Consider the following 17,541-nt stretch of genomic DNA (forward strand, 5'->3'; position numbering starts at 1 on the left):
GTCCCTCGTGTGTCTTATTACAACACTATTGCCTTTTGCTTTTTTCTGCCTCTGCACTGCACTGCACTGCACTGACTTCTTTCTGGTTAGTTCTTAGGTCTTGCTTATCTTTCCCTGCCACAAGAAAACTCAAACAAAGCATCAGTGCAGAGATGCATCTCAGGGGTGTTTGCCAGAATTCATCTTGCCTTGGAGTTTTGAGATAAGCTGTCTCTTCTCTGCCTTTATGCCAGCAGAGTCACTAATATTCTAGGGACAGGATTAAGGGGAACATTAAGGTACATCATAAGAGCAAGTACATATGAAATATGTGTCCTGTATCAGGATAATAATCCTGACTCTTTGTTGAAGCTCTACTAGAAACATGAGACAAGGATGTGGAGAATAAGACAAAAAAACGTGGTTGAAGTATGACGATTCTGGTCTGAACCCAGTGGCTGTCCACACAGCCCAGTAGTTTTGGTTTCCATTGGTTCCGTTTTTTTTTAACCAAATGGTTCCAATACCAGGATTCATTGGTATGTCATTGCCCAATATCATGCTCAACTTCTAAAAGTAAACAACAAAGAAATAAATAAAATTACTTGTATTATTTTCTGCAGAAGGAGAAGAAATTACCAGTACAAGTATATGATAGAAAATTTTTAGAAGACAAAGTCATTCTTCCTAAATTGGGGAGACTATCAGAAAGGGAAGTGGGACATTGGAGAATGTCATAGATATTTCAGTCATTAGTGGTAGGCTGTGTAAAGGCAAGAAATAAAAGATGGAATATTTGTGTATATACCAAAATAAGAAGTAGGCCAGTTTGGCTGGAAGAAAAAGGGGTGTGCGTATGTGCATGCCTGTGCATTGTTGGGTGAGGGGGAAGTAAGACTAATAGAAAAAAATCTGGAATGATTTACATTGTAAAAAAATTTTTTTTTTTTTTATGGCAAAGAGAGGAGCTTGTATTTTATCCTGCAGGCAATAGAAAGTCACTGCAATTTCTTGGCCTAAAGAGTGACATTAGAAATATCAATTTGGCCCCTCTGTAGAGGATATATTAGAAAAAGTACAAATGTGTTACAGAGACCAATAAGAAAGAGGGAGTTAATTAAGGTGTGAATGAGGGTGTTGGCCATGTAGGTGGAGAGGAGATAGAAACTAGCACCGTGGAGGAGGAAATGACAGAATTAAGCAATTAATCAGATATGTGGGATTGCAAGAGTGAGAAGTCTAGACTGAGTTTAGAAACCTGGACAATATGTGAGAAATGCTGTGAAGGCAAACAACATGATTAAGCAAATGATTATACATGGTATGAGAGAACAGTTGTATGTGATTCTGAGATTGTGAATCTGAGTGATTGGAAGGATAATGTAATAGTCAACAGAAATCAGAAAATTAGAAAAAGAGGTGGGTTTCATAGAAAATACATAGTAATACTTCTGTTTGAGTAATGGTGAGTTTAAGATGCCTTTGTGACATTTAGGTAGAGATGATAATATGGGCCTGTAACAAGGGAGAAATGAGTCCAAGATATATAGGTAGATATAAATATGGACTTAGATATATCTATGTATTTGGGAATTAACTGCATAGAGGACATTGACCCAATGGAGGCTGATGATACCACCTAGAGAATAAACAGAGAAGAGAATGGAGCCAAGAGAGATCTTTGAGACTATACCCATGCATATGAGCAGCACATGAATAATGATCCAGCAAAGAAACTGAAAGGCAACTAGATGGTGTAGTAAATAGAGTGGCAGGTCTAAAGTCAGAAAAGACTCATCTTTGTCACTTACAAGCTGTGTGATCCTAGGCAAGTCACCTAGACATATTTAGCTCAGTTTTTTATCTGTAGAATGAGCTGGAGAAGGAAATTGCAAACTAGTCTAATATCTTTGTCAAGAAAACCCACCAAAAGAGGTCATGAAGAGTTGTAAATGGTTGAAAAATGATGACAACAACAAAGAAAACTGAGGAGTGAGAGTCATAAAAGTGGGAAATTAGACCAGAGTAGTGTCATGAAAAACCCAGAGAGAGAGAAGATCTAAGGAGGAGAGAAGATCTAAGGAAGATCTAACAATTTTAAACACTGCATAGGGGTCAAGAAGGATAAAAAATGAAAAAAAAGAACTACTGGATTTGGAAATTAAGTGGTCATTGAAACTTTGGTGAAGGCAATTTCAGTTTAGTGATGGGGTTGGAAACCAAAATGCAAGGGATTTAAAAATGGCTCTCTTGGAAGAGCCAAGATGGCTGAATAGAGGCAGAACCTACCTGAACTCTCTTCAAATAACTTTAAAATAAAAGGTAATAAAACTATGCATACCCTTTGGCCCAGCAGTGCCATTACTAGATCTGTATCCCAAGGATATCATAAAAGAGAGAAAAGGACTCACATGTGCAAAAATGTTTGTAGCAGCTCTTTTTGTGATTGCAAAGAACTGGAAAAGGAGTGGATGCCCAGCAACTGGGGAATGGCTGAACAAGCTGTGGTACATGAAGGTAATGGAATATTATTGTTCTAAAAAAATTATGAACAAGCTGATTATAGAAAGACCTGGAAAGATCTATATGAATTGATGCTGAGCAAAACAAGCAGAACCAGAAAACACAATTAACAGCAACATTGTGTGAGGATCAACTATGAAAGGTTTGATTCTTCTCAGCAGTTCAGTAATCCAAAGCAATCCCAATAGATTTTGGACAGAAAATGCTATCTGCATTCAGAAAAAGATCTCCCTCTCTCTGGGAAAATTATAGGAATGGAAAAGTGAATTTGTTGTTGTTTAGTCACTTCATTCTTATCTCTCTGTGATCTCATTTGGGATTTTCTTGGCAGAAATGTGCCATTTCCTTCTCTAATTCATTGTACAGATGAGGTAACTGAGACAAACCCTGTGACTAGCCTAGGATCACATAGCTAATGTGTCTCAGGCCAGATCTGAGTTCAGGTTTTGCTCACTCCAAGTCTGGTACTCTATCTGCTGCATCATCTAGCTATATAGACTACTATAGAATGTATAAGATACTATAGAATATATAAAACACTATAGAATAATAATTCTATAGTAAACACAGTAATAAAGAATATGATAAAGATGAAAGCTATCATTCATATAAAGCTTTAAAGTTTGTAAACACTTTACAAATATTTCATTTGATCCTCACAACAATCATATAGGGTACTATTGTTATCCCACATTTTATAGATGAGAAGACCGAGGCAAACAGAATCTAAGTGATTTTCTTGAGGCCACCCAGTCAGTAAGTATCCGAGGTTGGATTTAACTTGAGTTTTTCCTGATTCAACTCCAGAATCCAGTATACCACTTGGATTAGCTGCCGCATTCTAATTCTAATAATTATTTGAGAAAAAAAAGCTATGATTTCTTTTTTGAAGGCAGGGAATGTACCTTATTATTATAAGTATTCCTTACTTATTTAAGAATACATTGAATGTAGATAGTATTTGTTGATTCATTGATAGCCTGATAAGAGAGTAGTCATCTAAATGTTTATAGAATGAGTGTCCTGGATTCAGGCTCATTGTTTCTGAATATGTTTTGGGATCATTGTAGTTACAAGATGGAGACCATGGCAAGATTGGGGTTGTCTCCTTTCAGGAACAATGGAAGCTGAAAGTGAGAAAAAGAGTAAGAATAAATGACTCAGGAGTGTCCAAGGTAGAAAAAGCAAGAGGGGCTTATGTATATGAATGAAATCAATGATTTGTCATAGCATCGCACATTTGTCTAGTAAAAATTAAAATGTGACAAGCCACGTGCCTCTCAAGTGTCAAAATGTGACTTATTCAGTTTTTATTGCAATGAACATTAGCCAGTTTTGATTATGTAAGAGCAGAGCAAGAAGTGACATGAGAGCCAAGGGAGAAGGATTTGACTTATTCTGCATTGCTCTGGAGGGCAGGATTCAGCTCAGAAGGAAGAGCTTTCCTCCAATTTAAGAGCTGTTCATCACAGGACCAGGCTGCTTCATGAAGTGATGAAGCTCACCTGCTCCGAGAATTTTTGTATGGGGTAGGACTAGATGCCTTTTAAGGTCCTATCCAATTCTAAGATACCATGAACTATTTTATTATCTTTGTCTTATCACTTAAGAATCTCCCCCACCCCCAAAAAGGGGACTCTAATTTAAAATACTACTAAATATAAAAATCAGATGAAAGGGCAGAGCTGCAGAGGAACTAATAATTAAATTCAGGGCTATAATTTCTGCCCATGGTACCAACCACTTGGTCAAAGTGCTTCTGTTGTATTAAGCAAGTAAATGGCTTGAGGGAAAAGAATGTTAGTCTTCATCTGCAGCTTTAATACTCTTAAAACTTAAATTTTCACTAAGACTTTTGGAATATTCTATATTCTCCTTATTGCACAGGAGATCCTAGGTTCTTATAGTTGTTTGTGGCAAACAATAGCATTATTTTCATAATGCTGAAGTCCAATTCTTAGTTTTAAGCTGTTTAGATTAAAATCAATCATTCCTTAAAAACATATGGGATACAGTTCTAGAGAAGGTAAAACATGAGAAAACTCATGTTTCTAGCATGATGGGGGAATAGGGTGGTTTATTCTGGCCTCAAATCTGTTGTTATAGACAGTTTCCTACAAGTTGTATTCCAAAAGGCATTTCCTCATAGAAACAATATTCTAAATGATGGTTATGTTCTTAGTCTGCAGCATCCTATTTAATTCATACTTGAAGTAGTCTACTAAAAAAAAGGGTAAAAGCTTAGCTCTTTCAGAACTTAGCCTTGCACTCAGGTGTCCAGAATGGCTGAAACTACTGAAGTAGTACTTCCCCCTCTTCTCTTACTCAAAAGTTTCTCTTTTTCTAAAGCTCTATGACAGCAGAAGAACATATCCCAAATTTTAAACAGGAAGCTGAAATAGATCAGTATTTTCCCATTTAAGGATGATAGCCTTCATGACATAAAACATCTCTTGGGAAGAAGATAATTTCTGTGTTATTAACAAAACACTTCCTGGTGTGAAAGTATTGCTCTCAGGATTGAGGATACACATAGAAAAGTAAGTCAGTGCTCTCAAGGAGATTAGTTTCTAATGGGACAGACAATACACATTGAAAATCAGATGGAAAGAGTCCATGGTCCTTAGGACACAACACCAAAACCAAAGTTAATGCTTATTATAAATCTCTAAGCCATGGAGACATCAGGGTGTCATGTAATATTGGCAGCCAACATTCACCATGATTCAATTGGAGGGGGAATTCATTGTATATTATACTGTGGAAAACTCTCATAATATGCTAGAGTATTGTAGCCTATTATATATTAGAATCACAACAGACCTAGGTGAGGGGAGGGTTCCTCTTATGTCACCCACATAATGGTTACTCAGGTAAAAGGAAAAGGACAGAAGCATATAAGGTGGTATTGCAAAGCTTAAATGAGAAAATTCTTATCTGTATATGACTTAAAAAAACTAATAGAGGAAGAGGATGTTAAAGGATGAGCATAATGCTAATTCATATCTTACTTCAAAAAAAGCAGCTGCCCAAATTCTTTGTACAGACTGTCACCTGAAGACATGGAACAGTGCCATAGAATGCACTGGCCAAATTTTGAGCCCCTAAACTGATTTGTGTGACTAGTTCTCAGTTAAAAATCCAACAAATATTAAGAGAAAAAATAGAAAGGAGTTGGGTCTGCTGAAATATTTCATGATGATGAAAACTTTGCAGGCCATGGAATAAATCATCCCCAAACCAGACTGAATGTTGAGCATAAATTCTTGTAAGAGTGAGGAACATGTTTTCAAATGCTATCAACAATCAAAAGAAATGAGATATAAGTAAAAAGTGAAAAGGAGATGCTGTCATTCACCATGGGGATGATGTAGAAATCATAAATAACATTTTAAATAAAGAATAGCAAGTCAAAGAACAGTAAGATAGGGGAAATGAATAACTTTTGGAGAGAGAGAAAAAATTAGCCTTTTTAAGTCTAATTTCGTAGAATATGGCCATATTGTGTATTCTTATGGAATCATAGAAATATAGAGATGGAAGGTTTAGAAGACATCTCATCCAACCCTTACTTCATCTTTGTGAAAAAGAGTCAAATAATTACAAAATCAAGATCACCAAGATTGGGAAGTTTTCCCAAGAAAACAAGTTGTGTCATTTTTGGACTTTTTTTCTTTTTCAAAATTATCCACATTTATAACTATCACTGAATCAGAACCCACAGCTATACCCAAGACATATCACAATGACTGTTAATCATGATAGTGACTCTGAGTTAGCAAGAGAAAGAATTGGTTAATTATCTTTAGTAAGTTTTGTAATAGGGAGAAAAAGTACAAATAGGTAGTACTTTTTTTTTTTTTAGAAAAGTCTCTTTTTAAGGATTATCCTGAGCTATCTGTAAAAATTTGCAATCTTGGATGACTTGTTCTTTAAAGGTTTAGGTTACTCAAGTTTTTATTGGAATACTATTTCAACCCCAACTAATCATCATCATTTCTAGAAGAAAATGTCTTCCTGGTTATACTTAGAATATCAGAACACTTCTCCCTGAAGTATCAGGGAAGAATCTCAATAAGGCTGCTGCAACTGGCTCCATAATATTCATGACAAAGAAGTTCTGAGTCATAGCAATATGGCTACTAAGAATCCTAAAACTAGGGGGCATGTATATTCTGGACATCACTTATAAATTGGTCCACCAGGTTTTGCCCCAAGACTAATGCCATGCATAATATTAGCACCCCCCCAAAAAAAAAAACCACAAAATAAAAAAATAATCAAAAACTACTTATATTTCTCTTTCGTGTTTTAAGGTTTTCAAAGTACTTACAACTCTATATTATATTTTTGTTGTTCAAGTCATTTTTCAGTCATGTTTGACTCTTCATGATCCCATTTGGGATTTTTCTGGCAATGATACAGTAGCGTTTTGCCATTTCTTTCTCCATCTCATTTTTCAAATGAAGAGACAGAGACTAAAAAGGTTAAATGACTTGCTTTGGTCACACAGCTAGTAAATGTTTGAGGACAGATTTAAATTCAGAAGATGAGTCTTTATGACTTCAGATTCAGTCACTACCCTCTGTAAACTTACTAGATGCCTCATTTTAAAAGAAAGAAGATTTTCAGAGTAGCTAATTCATTTTGCTTAGAAAAGTCATATAATTATTAAGTGGCAGAGCCAAGATTCAAATCCATTTCTTTATATTCTAAGTCTCCTGGTTTTTTAAACTACATTTTCAAAGATGGGAAGTACAATGTGAAGTAGCAACATCTCGTTTTCTTCATCCAGAAAAGGAAGAACTTATCAGTTGTCTTTAAAGAGGAACTTTAGGGAATAATTAACATATGTTAAAAGGGCCCTCTGAGCTTAGAAAATCAGAAGTGCTTTCTCACCACAAGGATAGCTAATTATTTGAGCAACAAGTTAAGGATTGTTCCTTTAGTGAGACAGATAAGGCTGAGTTGGCTGAAATAAGTAGAGAGCAAACCATTAATGTAGCATGTAAGGAAGATTGGGGAAGATGAAGAAAGCATGGTTTATTCCTCCCAGTTCAGATTCTTACTTTCTGTACCATTTGGAAAGTACCCCACCACTTCTTGTATCTCTCAAATGCAATTTTCGTATTCAAATATATTTTCATGTCTTCATATCTCTACTGCTAGGTTGTAAGCTCCTTGAGGGCAGATATGAAGTCTTAATTATCTTCATATTGTCTGTACATAGCACAGTGACTTGAAGCGATAGGTATTTTTTAATTGTTTGCTGGCAGTTGGCCATAACATATACCATTCCTTTCTTAGTACTTACTGAAAAATCACATGTCATGAGACAGGGCAAAAAGTATCTTGGAGACTCTACTAAACTGGTATTTTTCAAGAAATATTCTCTTTTGCCTTCACATTAGAATTGCTCTGTGTGTGCACAGAAGGCATAAAAAAATTGGAAATAATCATTCTCATTTTCATAAATTCTTAAGATTTACACAATACTTCCCTCAAAAGAAGCCTGTGAAGTGGATTGTGAGTGTATTCTTAGTTCCATTGTACATTATAAAAAATAAGAGGCTTGGAAAGCTAAAGTTAATTGCCCATAGATAACCAGTGTCATATCTAGACCTGAATCCTGGGTCCTCTCATTTCAGGTTCAAGATTTTTTCTACTAAAGTATGAGAAGGGGTCAAATTGAGAGGGATTTGGGAGATAGAAACAATAAAACTTGGCAATTTGATGAATATTGAGGAGTAAGGTTGAAAAAAGTTGTGAATGATTCCACAAAGCAAACCTGGGAGATTGGAAAGATGGTGGTGCCTTCCACAGATGTAGGGAAAACTGGAAAGATGGTGGTGCCTTCCACAGATGTAGGGAAATTAAGAGGTATGTGAGTCTAGAAGAAAAGATAATGAGTTATATTTGAGATATATTGAGTTTAATGTGATGATAGGAAATCAAGATGGAGATGTCGTATAAGACATTGACTACATGGAACTGGATTTTAGAATGGAGATTACCATTACATATATATATTTTTTTTTCTATAGAATTATAAATATGTAGGGATTATCAATGAATGCTGAAATCATCCAGAAAAAGTTAAGATAGGGAAGATAAGTGTTCCAGGATAAAGGGTTGGGAGATTTAATATTCAAGAGACAGATAATTCAGCAAAGGTGATTGTGAACCAGAAATATAGTAATACAATCAAGAAAGAGCAGTGGTTAAATGGTAGCTAAATGAGGAAAGAGCTAAAGAGCAGGGGGTAGTCAACAGTGTCTAAAGCAGCAGAAGTGTCAAATTGGATGATGACAGAGAAAAAGTTATTGGATTTAGTAGTTAAGAAGCCATGTGATGTGTAATCTTGAAGAACAGTTTCATTTAAGTGGTGTCACCAGTTAGTCACATTGTAGGAGCTGAGATGAGAAAAAGGCAGACCCAAGAGAAAGAGAGACGGCAGACAGATACAGAAACACAGAGAGATAAAAGACAGACACACAGAAATACAGAGAGAGACATAGAAAGACAAAGAGATAAAAAAAAGATCGATACAGAGACAGAGAGACAGAGAAAGATGAGAGAGACAAAAAGAAAGACAAAGACAGAGAGACACAGAGAGACACAGAGAGGAGACAGAGAGAAAAGACAGAGGGGGAGGAGGAGTGGAAAGAAGAAATAAAAGGAAAATTTGTTGATACATTTTTTCTCTTTTTATGAATTGGGCTGTGAAATGAAAATAAGATATGTAGGATGATAGCTTGAATGGACAGTCAGATTAAGTTTCTTTAAGACTAAATAAAAAATAAGAAAAAGCAAAATAGAAAAAAAAGGAAAGACAAAAAGGGGGAAAAACTGTCATATGACTAAGCAGAACATGAGAGAAGATTCCAAAATATGTAACAATAAATTTCCACTTTTAAGAAAGCATATATAATAGAATATAACATTCATGACAATTCATCTTTGCTTCCTTGTAGGTTATTATTTTGTTCTCTGCTGTTCACTTTTTACTTTATTCTTTTTTTTCTTTTACCTTTTACCTCTCCCAAGCAGGTTACAGTTAAGCATGGATATATGCACACACACACATCTTCCTCTGACGATGAACCCCCTAACTTCCCTTTTTCATAGTAAATTTCTATAGTTGGGTTCCTTCTCCTTTGGCTTCACTTCAGCTCTCTCCCTTGGCCTGGAACCCCAAACCAAGAACTCACATTTTTGTAAGCGCCTGTAGCCAGCAGCTTCCCTGCCCTACTGCTTCTGCACTCACAGGTGTGCTATTTTCTTGTCCTTCAGGGCCTCATCTCAGCCACACAGCTGGTCCTGGAATTCCTAACTGGCAGAAGTTTCCTCAGTCTTCTGTGACTCAAGAGTCCAAACTCCCCTCATGTCCTGGAGGTGAAAGTTCCCATAGTTCTGGCTGAGGCTCTCTACCCAGCTATCTCCAGGGCTCTCTGTTTGCTTGGAGGTGTTTTTAATTCATACTGCTTAAACCTAGGCACAGGGATCTTTCTTTGAGTCTTTTCAAGTGTCCCAGGAAGGACACTACTGTACCCTGAGTCTTATTTGTTTTTTATTGGTCTATGTTGGCTCTGAGGAACAATTTTGTTTTGTTTGTGGGGGAAATTGGGAGAGCTTGGAACTTTCTGACCTACTCCATCATCTTCCCAGAATCCCCCTATTAAGTTCTTTTATTTTAATTCATTCATTTATTTTTTTAAAGAACAGGGATGATCTGGGCAGCAAATAAGGGCTGGTAGAGAAGGTGAGGTTACAGATATGACAAAAGAAGTAACTAATGAGCCAAATTTCTGGGAGAAAGAGAAAATATGACCAAGTATAAAAAGAAGGATCAGCTTTATACAGGTATGTATGAATAGAAATGGAATAGAAATAGATATGCTAATAAAAAAATGGCAAAGGAACCAAAAAGATATAACAATGTATAATTGAAACATGTGTAGCTTATTGTATTTTCTTGAGTGTGTATTCAGTTGGATCTAATGAGAGAAATAGCACAGTATCAAGTATGTATAAACAAGTTACATACAAGATAAATAGGATATAAACAACAATGGAATTAAGAGGGATTGGGAAAGGCTTCTTGTAGAAGGCAAGATTTTATCACTATTCATCAGAGAAATGCAAATTAAAACTCTGAGGTACCAACTCACATCTATCAGAGTGGCAAATATGACAAAAGAGGAAAATATTAGATGTTGGAGAGAATATGGAGAAATTGGGACACTAATACACTGTTGGTGGAGTTGTGAACTGATCCAACCATTCTGGAGAGTCATTTGGAAGTATGTCTAAAGAGTATAAAACTCTGCATACCTTTTGATTCAGTGGTACTACTGTCAGATTTATATCTCAAAGATACCCCACCACCTACCCCAAAAAGGGAAAACACCTATTTGTACAAAACATTTATAGCAGGAAATCAAAAAGGTTGTCCATCAATTTGGGAATGGCTAAACAAGCTGTGGTGTAAGATTGTAATGGGCTATTATTGTACTATAAGAAATGGCAGGCAGCATGATTTCAGAAAAATATGGAAAGACTTACATGCCTAGTGAAGTGAACAGAACTTGGAGAACATTTTATACAGTCCTTAACTAAAAAAGGATAGAGATGATCCCAAGAGAAAAAAAAATTTAAATAACACACAATTTTGGGGAAAAACTTTTGTAGGAACAAGATTAAAATTAGAATAAGAATGGAAGCATTTCTTAAAAGAAATTGTATAAGATATCTCTTATAAGGGTTTAACAGCCAAGATATCAGGGAATTAATACAAACATATAAAAGCAAGATCCATTAGTCAATGAATAGTCAAAAGATATAAACAGTCATCCAAAGGAGAATTGTAAACTATTAATAATCATAAAAATGACTGCTCAAAATCATTGATTTTAAGAGGAATGGAAAGGAAAACAACCCTAATGTTTCATTTCATACACTGAAAAATTGACAAAGATAACAAAATCTCAAAGTCAGAATGACTGTAGAAAGATAACGTAAGTAATACTCTACTTATAGAATTATGAAATGCCTCAATCATTCCAGAAAGTAAATTATCAAAAAAAAAAATTGACTACAATGTCCTTCAACAGAGGGATAATAAAGGAAAAAAGGACACTGACCCTAGAGACAGGGAATCTGGATTCATATATGATTCCCAATGTTTGCTACCAGTTTGCTACTTGGGCAAGTCAATTAAACTTCCTGAGTCTCTGTTTCCTCATCTGTAGAATAGAGATATTGAATTCAATAGTCTCAGAGATCCCTTCCAGCTCCAGAACTATTATCCATATCCAGACATACTATTGCTAGGCATCTAGTCTAAGAACATTAAAAAAAAAAAAAAAAAAAAAGGTAGGTTCCTTATATACCAAAACATTCATAGCAGCATTCCATATTGGTAACACAAATTGATAGGAAAAAGAAACAAGATTCCTGTCGTTGAGTTTAAGTAAACAAAATATATGTTAATGAGATGGAATAATATATCATAAAAATTAATGGAAATAATTCAGAGAAACAAGAAGGTAAATTAACTGATACAGAATAAGGTAAACAGAATCAGAAAAACAATACACCTAATGAATACAATAATATTAATGGAAAGAATCAAAATCATGAACCTGAATACTGTGTAATTATAATGAGTGAACTTGGCCCTAGGAAATTTGGGGAAATGTAAGTTTCTCCCTTCTTTGAGGAAGTGAAAAAATGATGAGTTTGGAGTGAGGCATATATTGTCAAACTCAATTGATCTGTTGATTGGTTTTGTTGAATTGCATTTTTTTCTTTCTATTTAAAAAAAATGGTTACAAGAGAACTTTCTAAGTTGAAAGATGGTACAAATTTGGAAATGAAGGTGATATAAAAAAAACAGATATATAGTATTTTTTTAATTTTGGAAAAAATACTCCAACTCTATAAGAGGCTGTTTTCAAAGCCAATGAAAACTATACTCTTTAAATGGGATCTGTATCACCTATAAATATCTAACCTGATTTCAACATACTCTGTTTTGTATCTTCATTTCATATTCACCCTTTAATATTAAAAACTGGCATATTGCAGTTGAAATTTTAGATAAAAAGGATACTGCATAGGTGATGTTTCTCCATAAAAATGGCAGCAATGGAATGAACAATCCAAATCCTACGACGGTCATATACACGTAGGCTGTCCAAGCAATCAGCTGGAAGGAGTGGAGAGGTAGAGACCAGCCATTCACTCGAGAAATGCTGGGTGGGGAGATGGTTTTAGTAATCCCCTCAGGCGCTGTCCGCCTTAAACTCCTATTACAGGAGGACATCTGCAAGAAAGGAAAGGAAAATTAATTATTCTAACACATTAATTTCAAGTCATTTTAATTGAAGTTAATAGCACATCTACCTCAGACACTTACTAGCTGTGTGATCTTGAACAAGTCACTTAACTTTTGTTTACCTCGGTTTTTCAACTGTAAAATGAGGATAATAAGAGCACCTTCCTTCCAGGGTTGTTTCGAAGATCATATGAGGTAATATTTGTAAAATGCTTAGCATAGTGTCTAGCATATTCATAATAGACATTATATAAATGCTATTATTATTACTATTATTACATGAAAATAGATGGTTAAGTTCTACTTGTGCAGTGATAAAGAGAACCATATACACACAGAGAGAGAACCATGGGAACAGAGGGGGGAACACAACATAGCATCCTTACTCTCTCTGTTATTATTTGCTTGCATTTTTTTCCCCTCTGTTTTTCTTTTTCTTCTTCTTGATCCGATTTTTCTTGTGCAACCAGATAACTATATAAATATGTATACACATATTGGATCTAACATGTATTTCAACATATTTAACATGTATTGGACTACCTGCCAGATAGGGGAGGAGATAGGAGAAGAAGGGGAAAATTTGCAACAAAAAATTATGCAAGGATCAATGTTGGAAAAATTACCCATGCAAATGCTTTGTAAACAAAAAGCTTTAATAAAAAAAAAAAAGAAAGAAGATGGTTAAAAAGACTTAAAATGAATAATTTCAATTCTGGCTTAATATCATGTTTATTACACTACCTAGGAGTCCATTAACTAGCAATAATTATGTCACTCTCAGCCCATTAAATCATTAATTCTATTTCTTACTCCCCTCAAATACAACTAAGATTGAGGACAAGTCACAAATTGAAAGATGGTACAAGTTTGGAAATGAAGGTGATGTAAAAAAACATAGTTTTTTTGTTTTTTAGAAAGTTATATTCCATATGACTGTGTAACCTGAACTACACCTGTGCTCTTCCCTGATGATAATCAGTGACCTGGAAGAATTTATTGCCAGGGCTATCTTGGTTTCTTAGAGATTGTAGCACTGCTGACAATGCATGATAGACTGGAGGAGATACAAACCTGAGGAAAGGATCACATTGTTTACAACTTCTAATCATATATAAGTGCTTCATCTGAGATGGAGCCTCTGCTGACTCAAGATGTCTTTATAATGACAAACTTTCCTGAATTGGAAAATTAATCATTACAAGAAAGAAGCATATCCACAGCATATGAGACCAAGCAAGAAGGAAAATGCAGATATACTATTATTCTGTTTATTTTCCCAGGATCAGGGAAGATACTGAGGCAGGTAAGTTTCCTGTATAATTCAGAAAATAAACCTATGTCAATTCCAGGGGCTGGATGATTATCTATATCTGAATCTTGTTTTGCATTATTCATACCTGCCAGAGGGCAACAATTAAAGTCAGCCTTGTTATCCATCACATTATGATGCAGCCATTCTCCCTTATACTGGAATATCTTGGCCAAAATAAGCTTCTCTCTACTTGTAATGGAACTTCATTTCAGTTGTTGCTAGCTCCATTACTTTCCCTATCTTTACAGCTAATACTGGGAGCTTACCCATAACAACTAAAATCTAGAATTTGTGGAAGAAGTCCATGAACACTACCATGTGGCCAATTATATGTCAATAAATCAGACAATCTAATCAAAATGGGTAAATAATTACAAAAATATAAATTGCCAGGATTAATAGAAGAGGAATTGGCCAATTATATGTCAGTAAATCAGACAATCTAATCAAAATGGGTAAATAATTACAAAAATATAAATTGCGAGGATTAATAGAAGAGGAATTAGAAAAAATAATTCAATCACAGAAAAATAAATTGAATAAGCCATAAATGAGTTCCCTAAAAAAAAAATCTCCAAGACAAGATGGGTTCACAAGTGAATTCTACCAGTCAAGTATTAAATCCAGTATTATATAAATTATGTAGAAAAAATAGGCAAAGAGAGCCCTATCAAATTCCTTTTATGACACAAATATGGAGTTGACACCCAAACCAGGAAGATCAAAATCTGGGAAGGAAAACTCTAGATGATTTTCCCTAGTGAAAATTGATGTAAAATTTTTAAATGAAATTCTAACAAGATTATAACAAAATATTACAAAGATCATGTACTATCTAATAGATAGATTTATGTCAGGAATGCAGGGCTTGTTCAATTCAATTCAGGGCTGGAAAACCGATCCTATCAATAACAAAATCAAAAAAAAATCTCAATAGATGCAGAAAAAGTTTTTGACAAAATGCAATACTCATTCCCTTTAAAAGTACTAGAGAATACAGGAATAAATGGAGTTTTCCTTACATTGTTAAGTGGCACCTCTCTAAAACCACTGACAAGCATTACCTATAATGAAGATAAACTAGAAGCCTTTCCAATAAGATCAGGGTGGAGCAAGGGATGCTCATTATGATCTCCTTTATTTTAGAACAATATTAGTATTTTTATTTTTTGTAATAGTTTTTTATTTTTAAAAATACATGCAAAGATAGTTTTTATGTTGAATGTTTCAACCTTCATCCTTGCAAAACCTCATGTTCCATTTTTCCCCTTCTTCTCCACTCTCCCCCTCCCCTATTCAGCAAGTAATCCAATATAGATTAAACATGAACAATTCTTCTAAACATATTTCCCCATTTATCATGTTTTAAAGCAAAATGAGATCAAAAGGAAAAAAAACAGTAAGAAAAAAAAAACAAAAAAAAGGTGAAAATATTATTTTGTGATCTACAGTCAATCCTGGTTCTCTCTTTGGATGTGGCTAGCTGTCTCCATCAGACAACTATTGGAATTGCCCTAAATCATCTCATTGTTGAAAAAAACCAAGTCTGTCACAATTGATCATCACATCTTCTTATTGCTACATACAACGTTCTTTTGGTTCTACTAACTTAGTAACAGTAAGGCTTTTCTGAAATCATCTTGCTGATTATTTTTTAGAGAATAATAATATCCTATTACATTCATTTATCATAATTTATTCAGCCATTATCCAACTCATGGGCATCCACTCAGTTTCCAGTTCCTTGCCACTACAAAAAGGGCTGCTACAAATATTTTTGCACATGTGAGTTCTTTCCCCTTTTTGATGATCTCTTTGGGATACAGACCCAGTAGAGACACTGCTGAATCAAAGGGTACACACAATTTGATAAGCCTTGAGCATAATTCCAAATTGCTCTTCAGAATGCATCTATCAATTCATAACTCCATCAACAATGTATTAGTGTCCCAGTTTTCCCACATCCCCTTCAACATTTATGATTATCTTTTCCTATCATTTTATATTGGGATGCTAATTAATGCACTATTGGTGTAGTTGTATACTGATTCAACCATTCTGGAAAACAATATAGAACTATATCCAAAGGGCAATACCACTACTGGGTCTGCATCTTAAAGAGATCAAAGAATATCAAAAAAGAAGATGTCGTACATGTACAGAAAATATTTATAGCAGCTCTTTTGGGGTAGCAAAGAATTGGAAATTGAGAGGATGTCTATCAATTAGGGAAAGATTGAACAAGTTGTGGTATATGATTGTGATAGAATACTATTGTGCTATAAGAAATAATGAGCAGGATTTTATTAATAGAACCAGGAGAACACTGTAGTAGGAGAACCAGAAAGCAGTAATAGCAATATTGTGTGATGATCAATTGTGAATGTCATATTAGCCATTCTCAGTATGATGAAAACTGCTATTGATCTTTAGCAAAATTATTGATTTAAACTAAATGCAGATGGAAGCATATTAAAAAAAAACTTACATTTGACTTTTTTGTTCTGTGTTTTCTTTTGCAATGTGGATAATATTGAAATGTATTACATGACTACACATTTATAATATATATCAAATTGCCTGCCTTCTTAGGGGAGGGGAAAAGGGAGAGAGAGAATTTGGAATTCAAAATTAAAAAAAAAAAAACATGTTAAAAATGTTTGTTCCCATATAATTGAAAAAAATAAAACATGTTTTTTAAAAAGAAAAAAATACTTATAAGTATGACTATCCTACTATCTGATAGCCACACTCAGACAATGCAGATTGAGCAAGATAAATTTGGGCTGGGGTGTGGGGGTCTTTTTATATTATTAACAACTCTTATCAAATAAGGAGTCTCATTATTTTTGTCCTTCATTCTGGAAAAGGTATATGGAGGAGTCTGTATCTTGTTTGAGAAGTAACTGGAAGCCAATAAACATTTTAGAGGAGGGGAATGACAAGGCCATAGTTGTGTATTAGGAATGGTATTTTGGAAATATCATATAGAGCAAGTAATATAAATTAGAAAGAGGAGAGACTGCAAGGAAAGGAACTGAAAGGAAATGAAGTTTTGGAGGTGATTTCAGTAGGGGTAGAGAGGAAGAAATCAATCTGAGATATTTGAACTGGAAGAACTTGGCAAATGATTTATTTTTTAAAATGTTCATAAAGAGGTAAAAGGGAGAGAGAAAAGTTGAAAAAAACTCCAAATTTTTGAGTTTGTATGATTGGGAAAAATTAATTGTGGAGTTGGGAAGAGAAATCAGGAGTTGGTTTGGAAAAAATAAATTGTGTGTTGTTTAGACATGTTAAATTTGCCCTTTAGGAAAAGATATACAAGTAAATGGAAATTTCATGTGGCTAGACCAAAAAGAGAGGCAGAATGTATACATTTGAGAGT

At 34.6% G+C, this 17,541-nt stretch overlaps 1 protein-coding gene across 2 annotated transcripts in view; it reads right to left on the minus strand.

Annotated features, from left to right (window-relative positions):
• LOC100934839 (probable palmitoyltransferase ZDHHC11) overlaps positions 1-17,541 on the minus strand; it is a 161,199-nt gene that overhangs the window by 84,888 nt on the left and 58,770 nt on the right. For both annotated transcript variants that reach the window (XM_031946081.1, XM_023495892.2), the window contains exon 5: positions 12,617-12,829. In XM_031946081.1, coding sequence (XP_031801941.1) covers positions 12,617-12,829 — 213 coding nt within the window. The remainder of the gene's footprint in view (positions 1-12,616; positions 12,830-17,541) is intronic.

This window comes from Sarcophilus harrisii, chromosome 1, assembly GCF_902635505.1.
Source record: "Sarcophilus harrisii chromosome 1, mSarHar1.11, whole genome shotgun sequence".
NCBI lineage: Eukaryota > Metazoa > Chordata > Mammalia > Dasyuromorphia > Dasyuridae > Sarcophilus > Sarcophilus harrisii.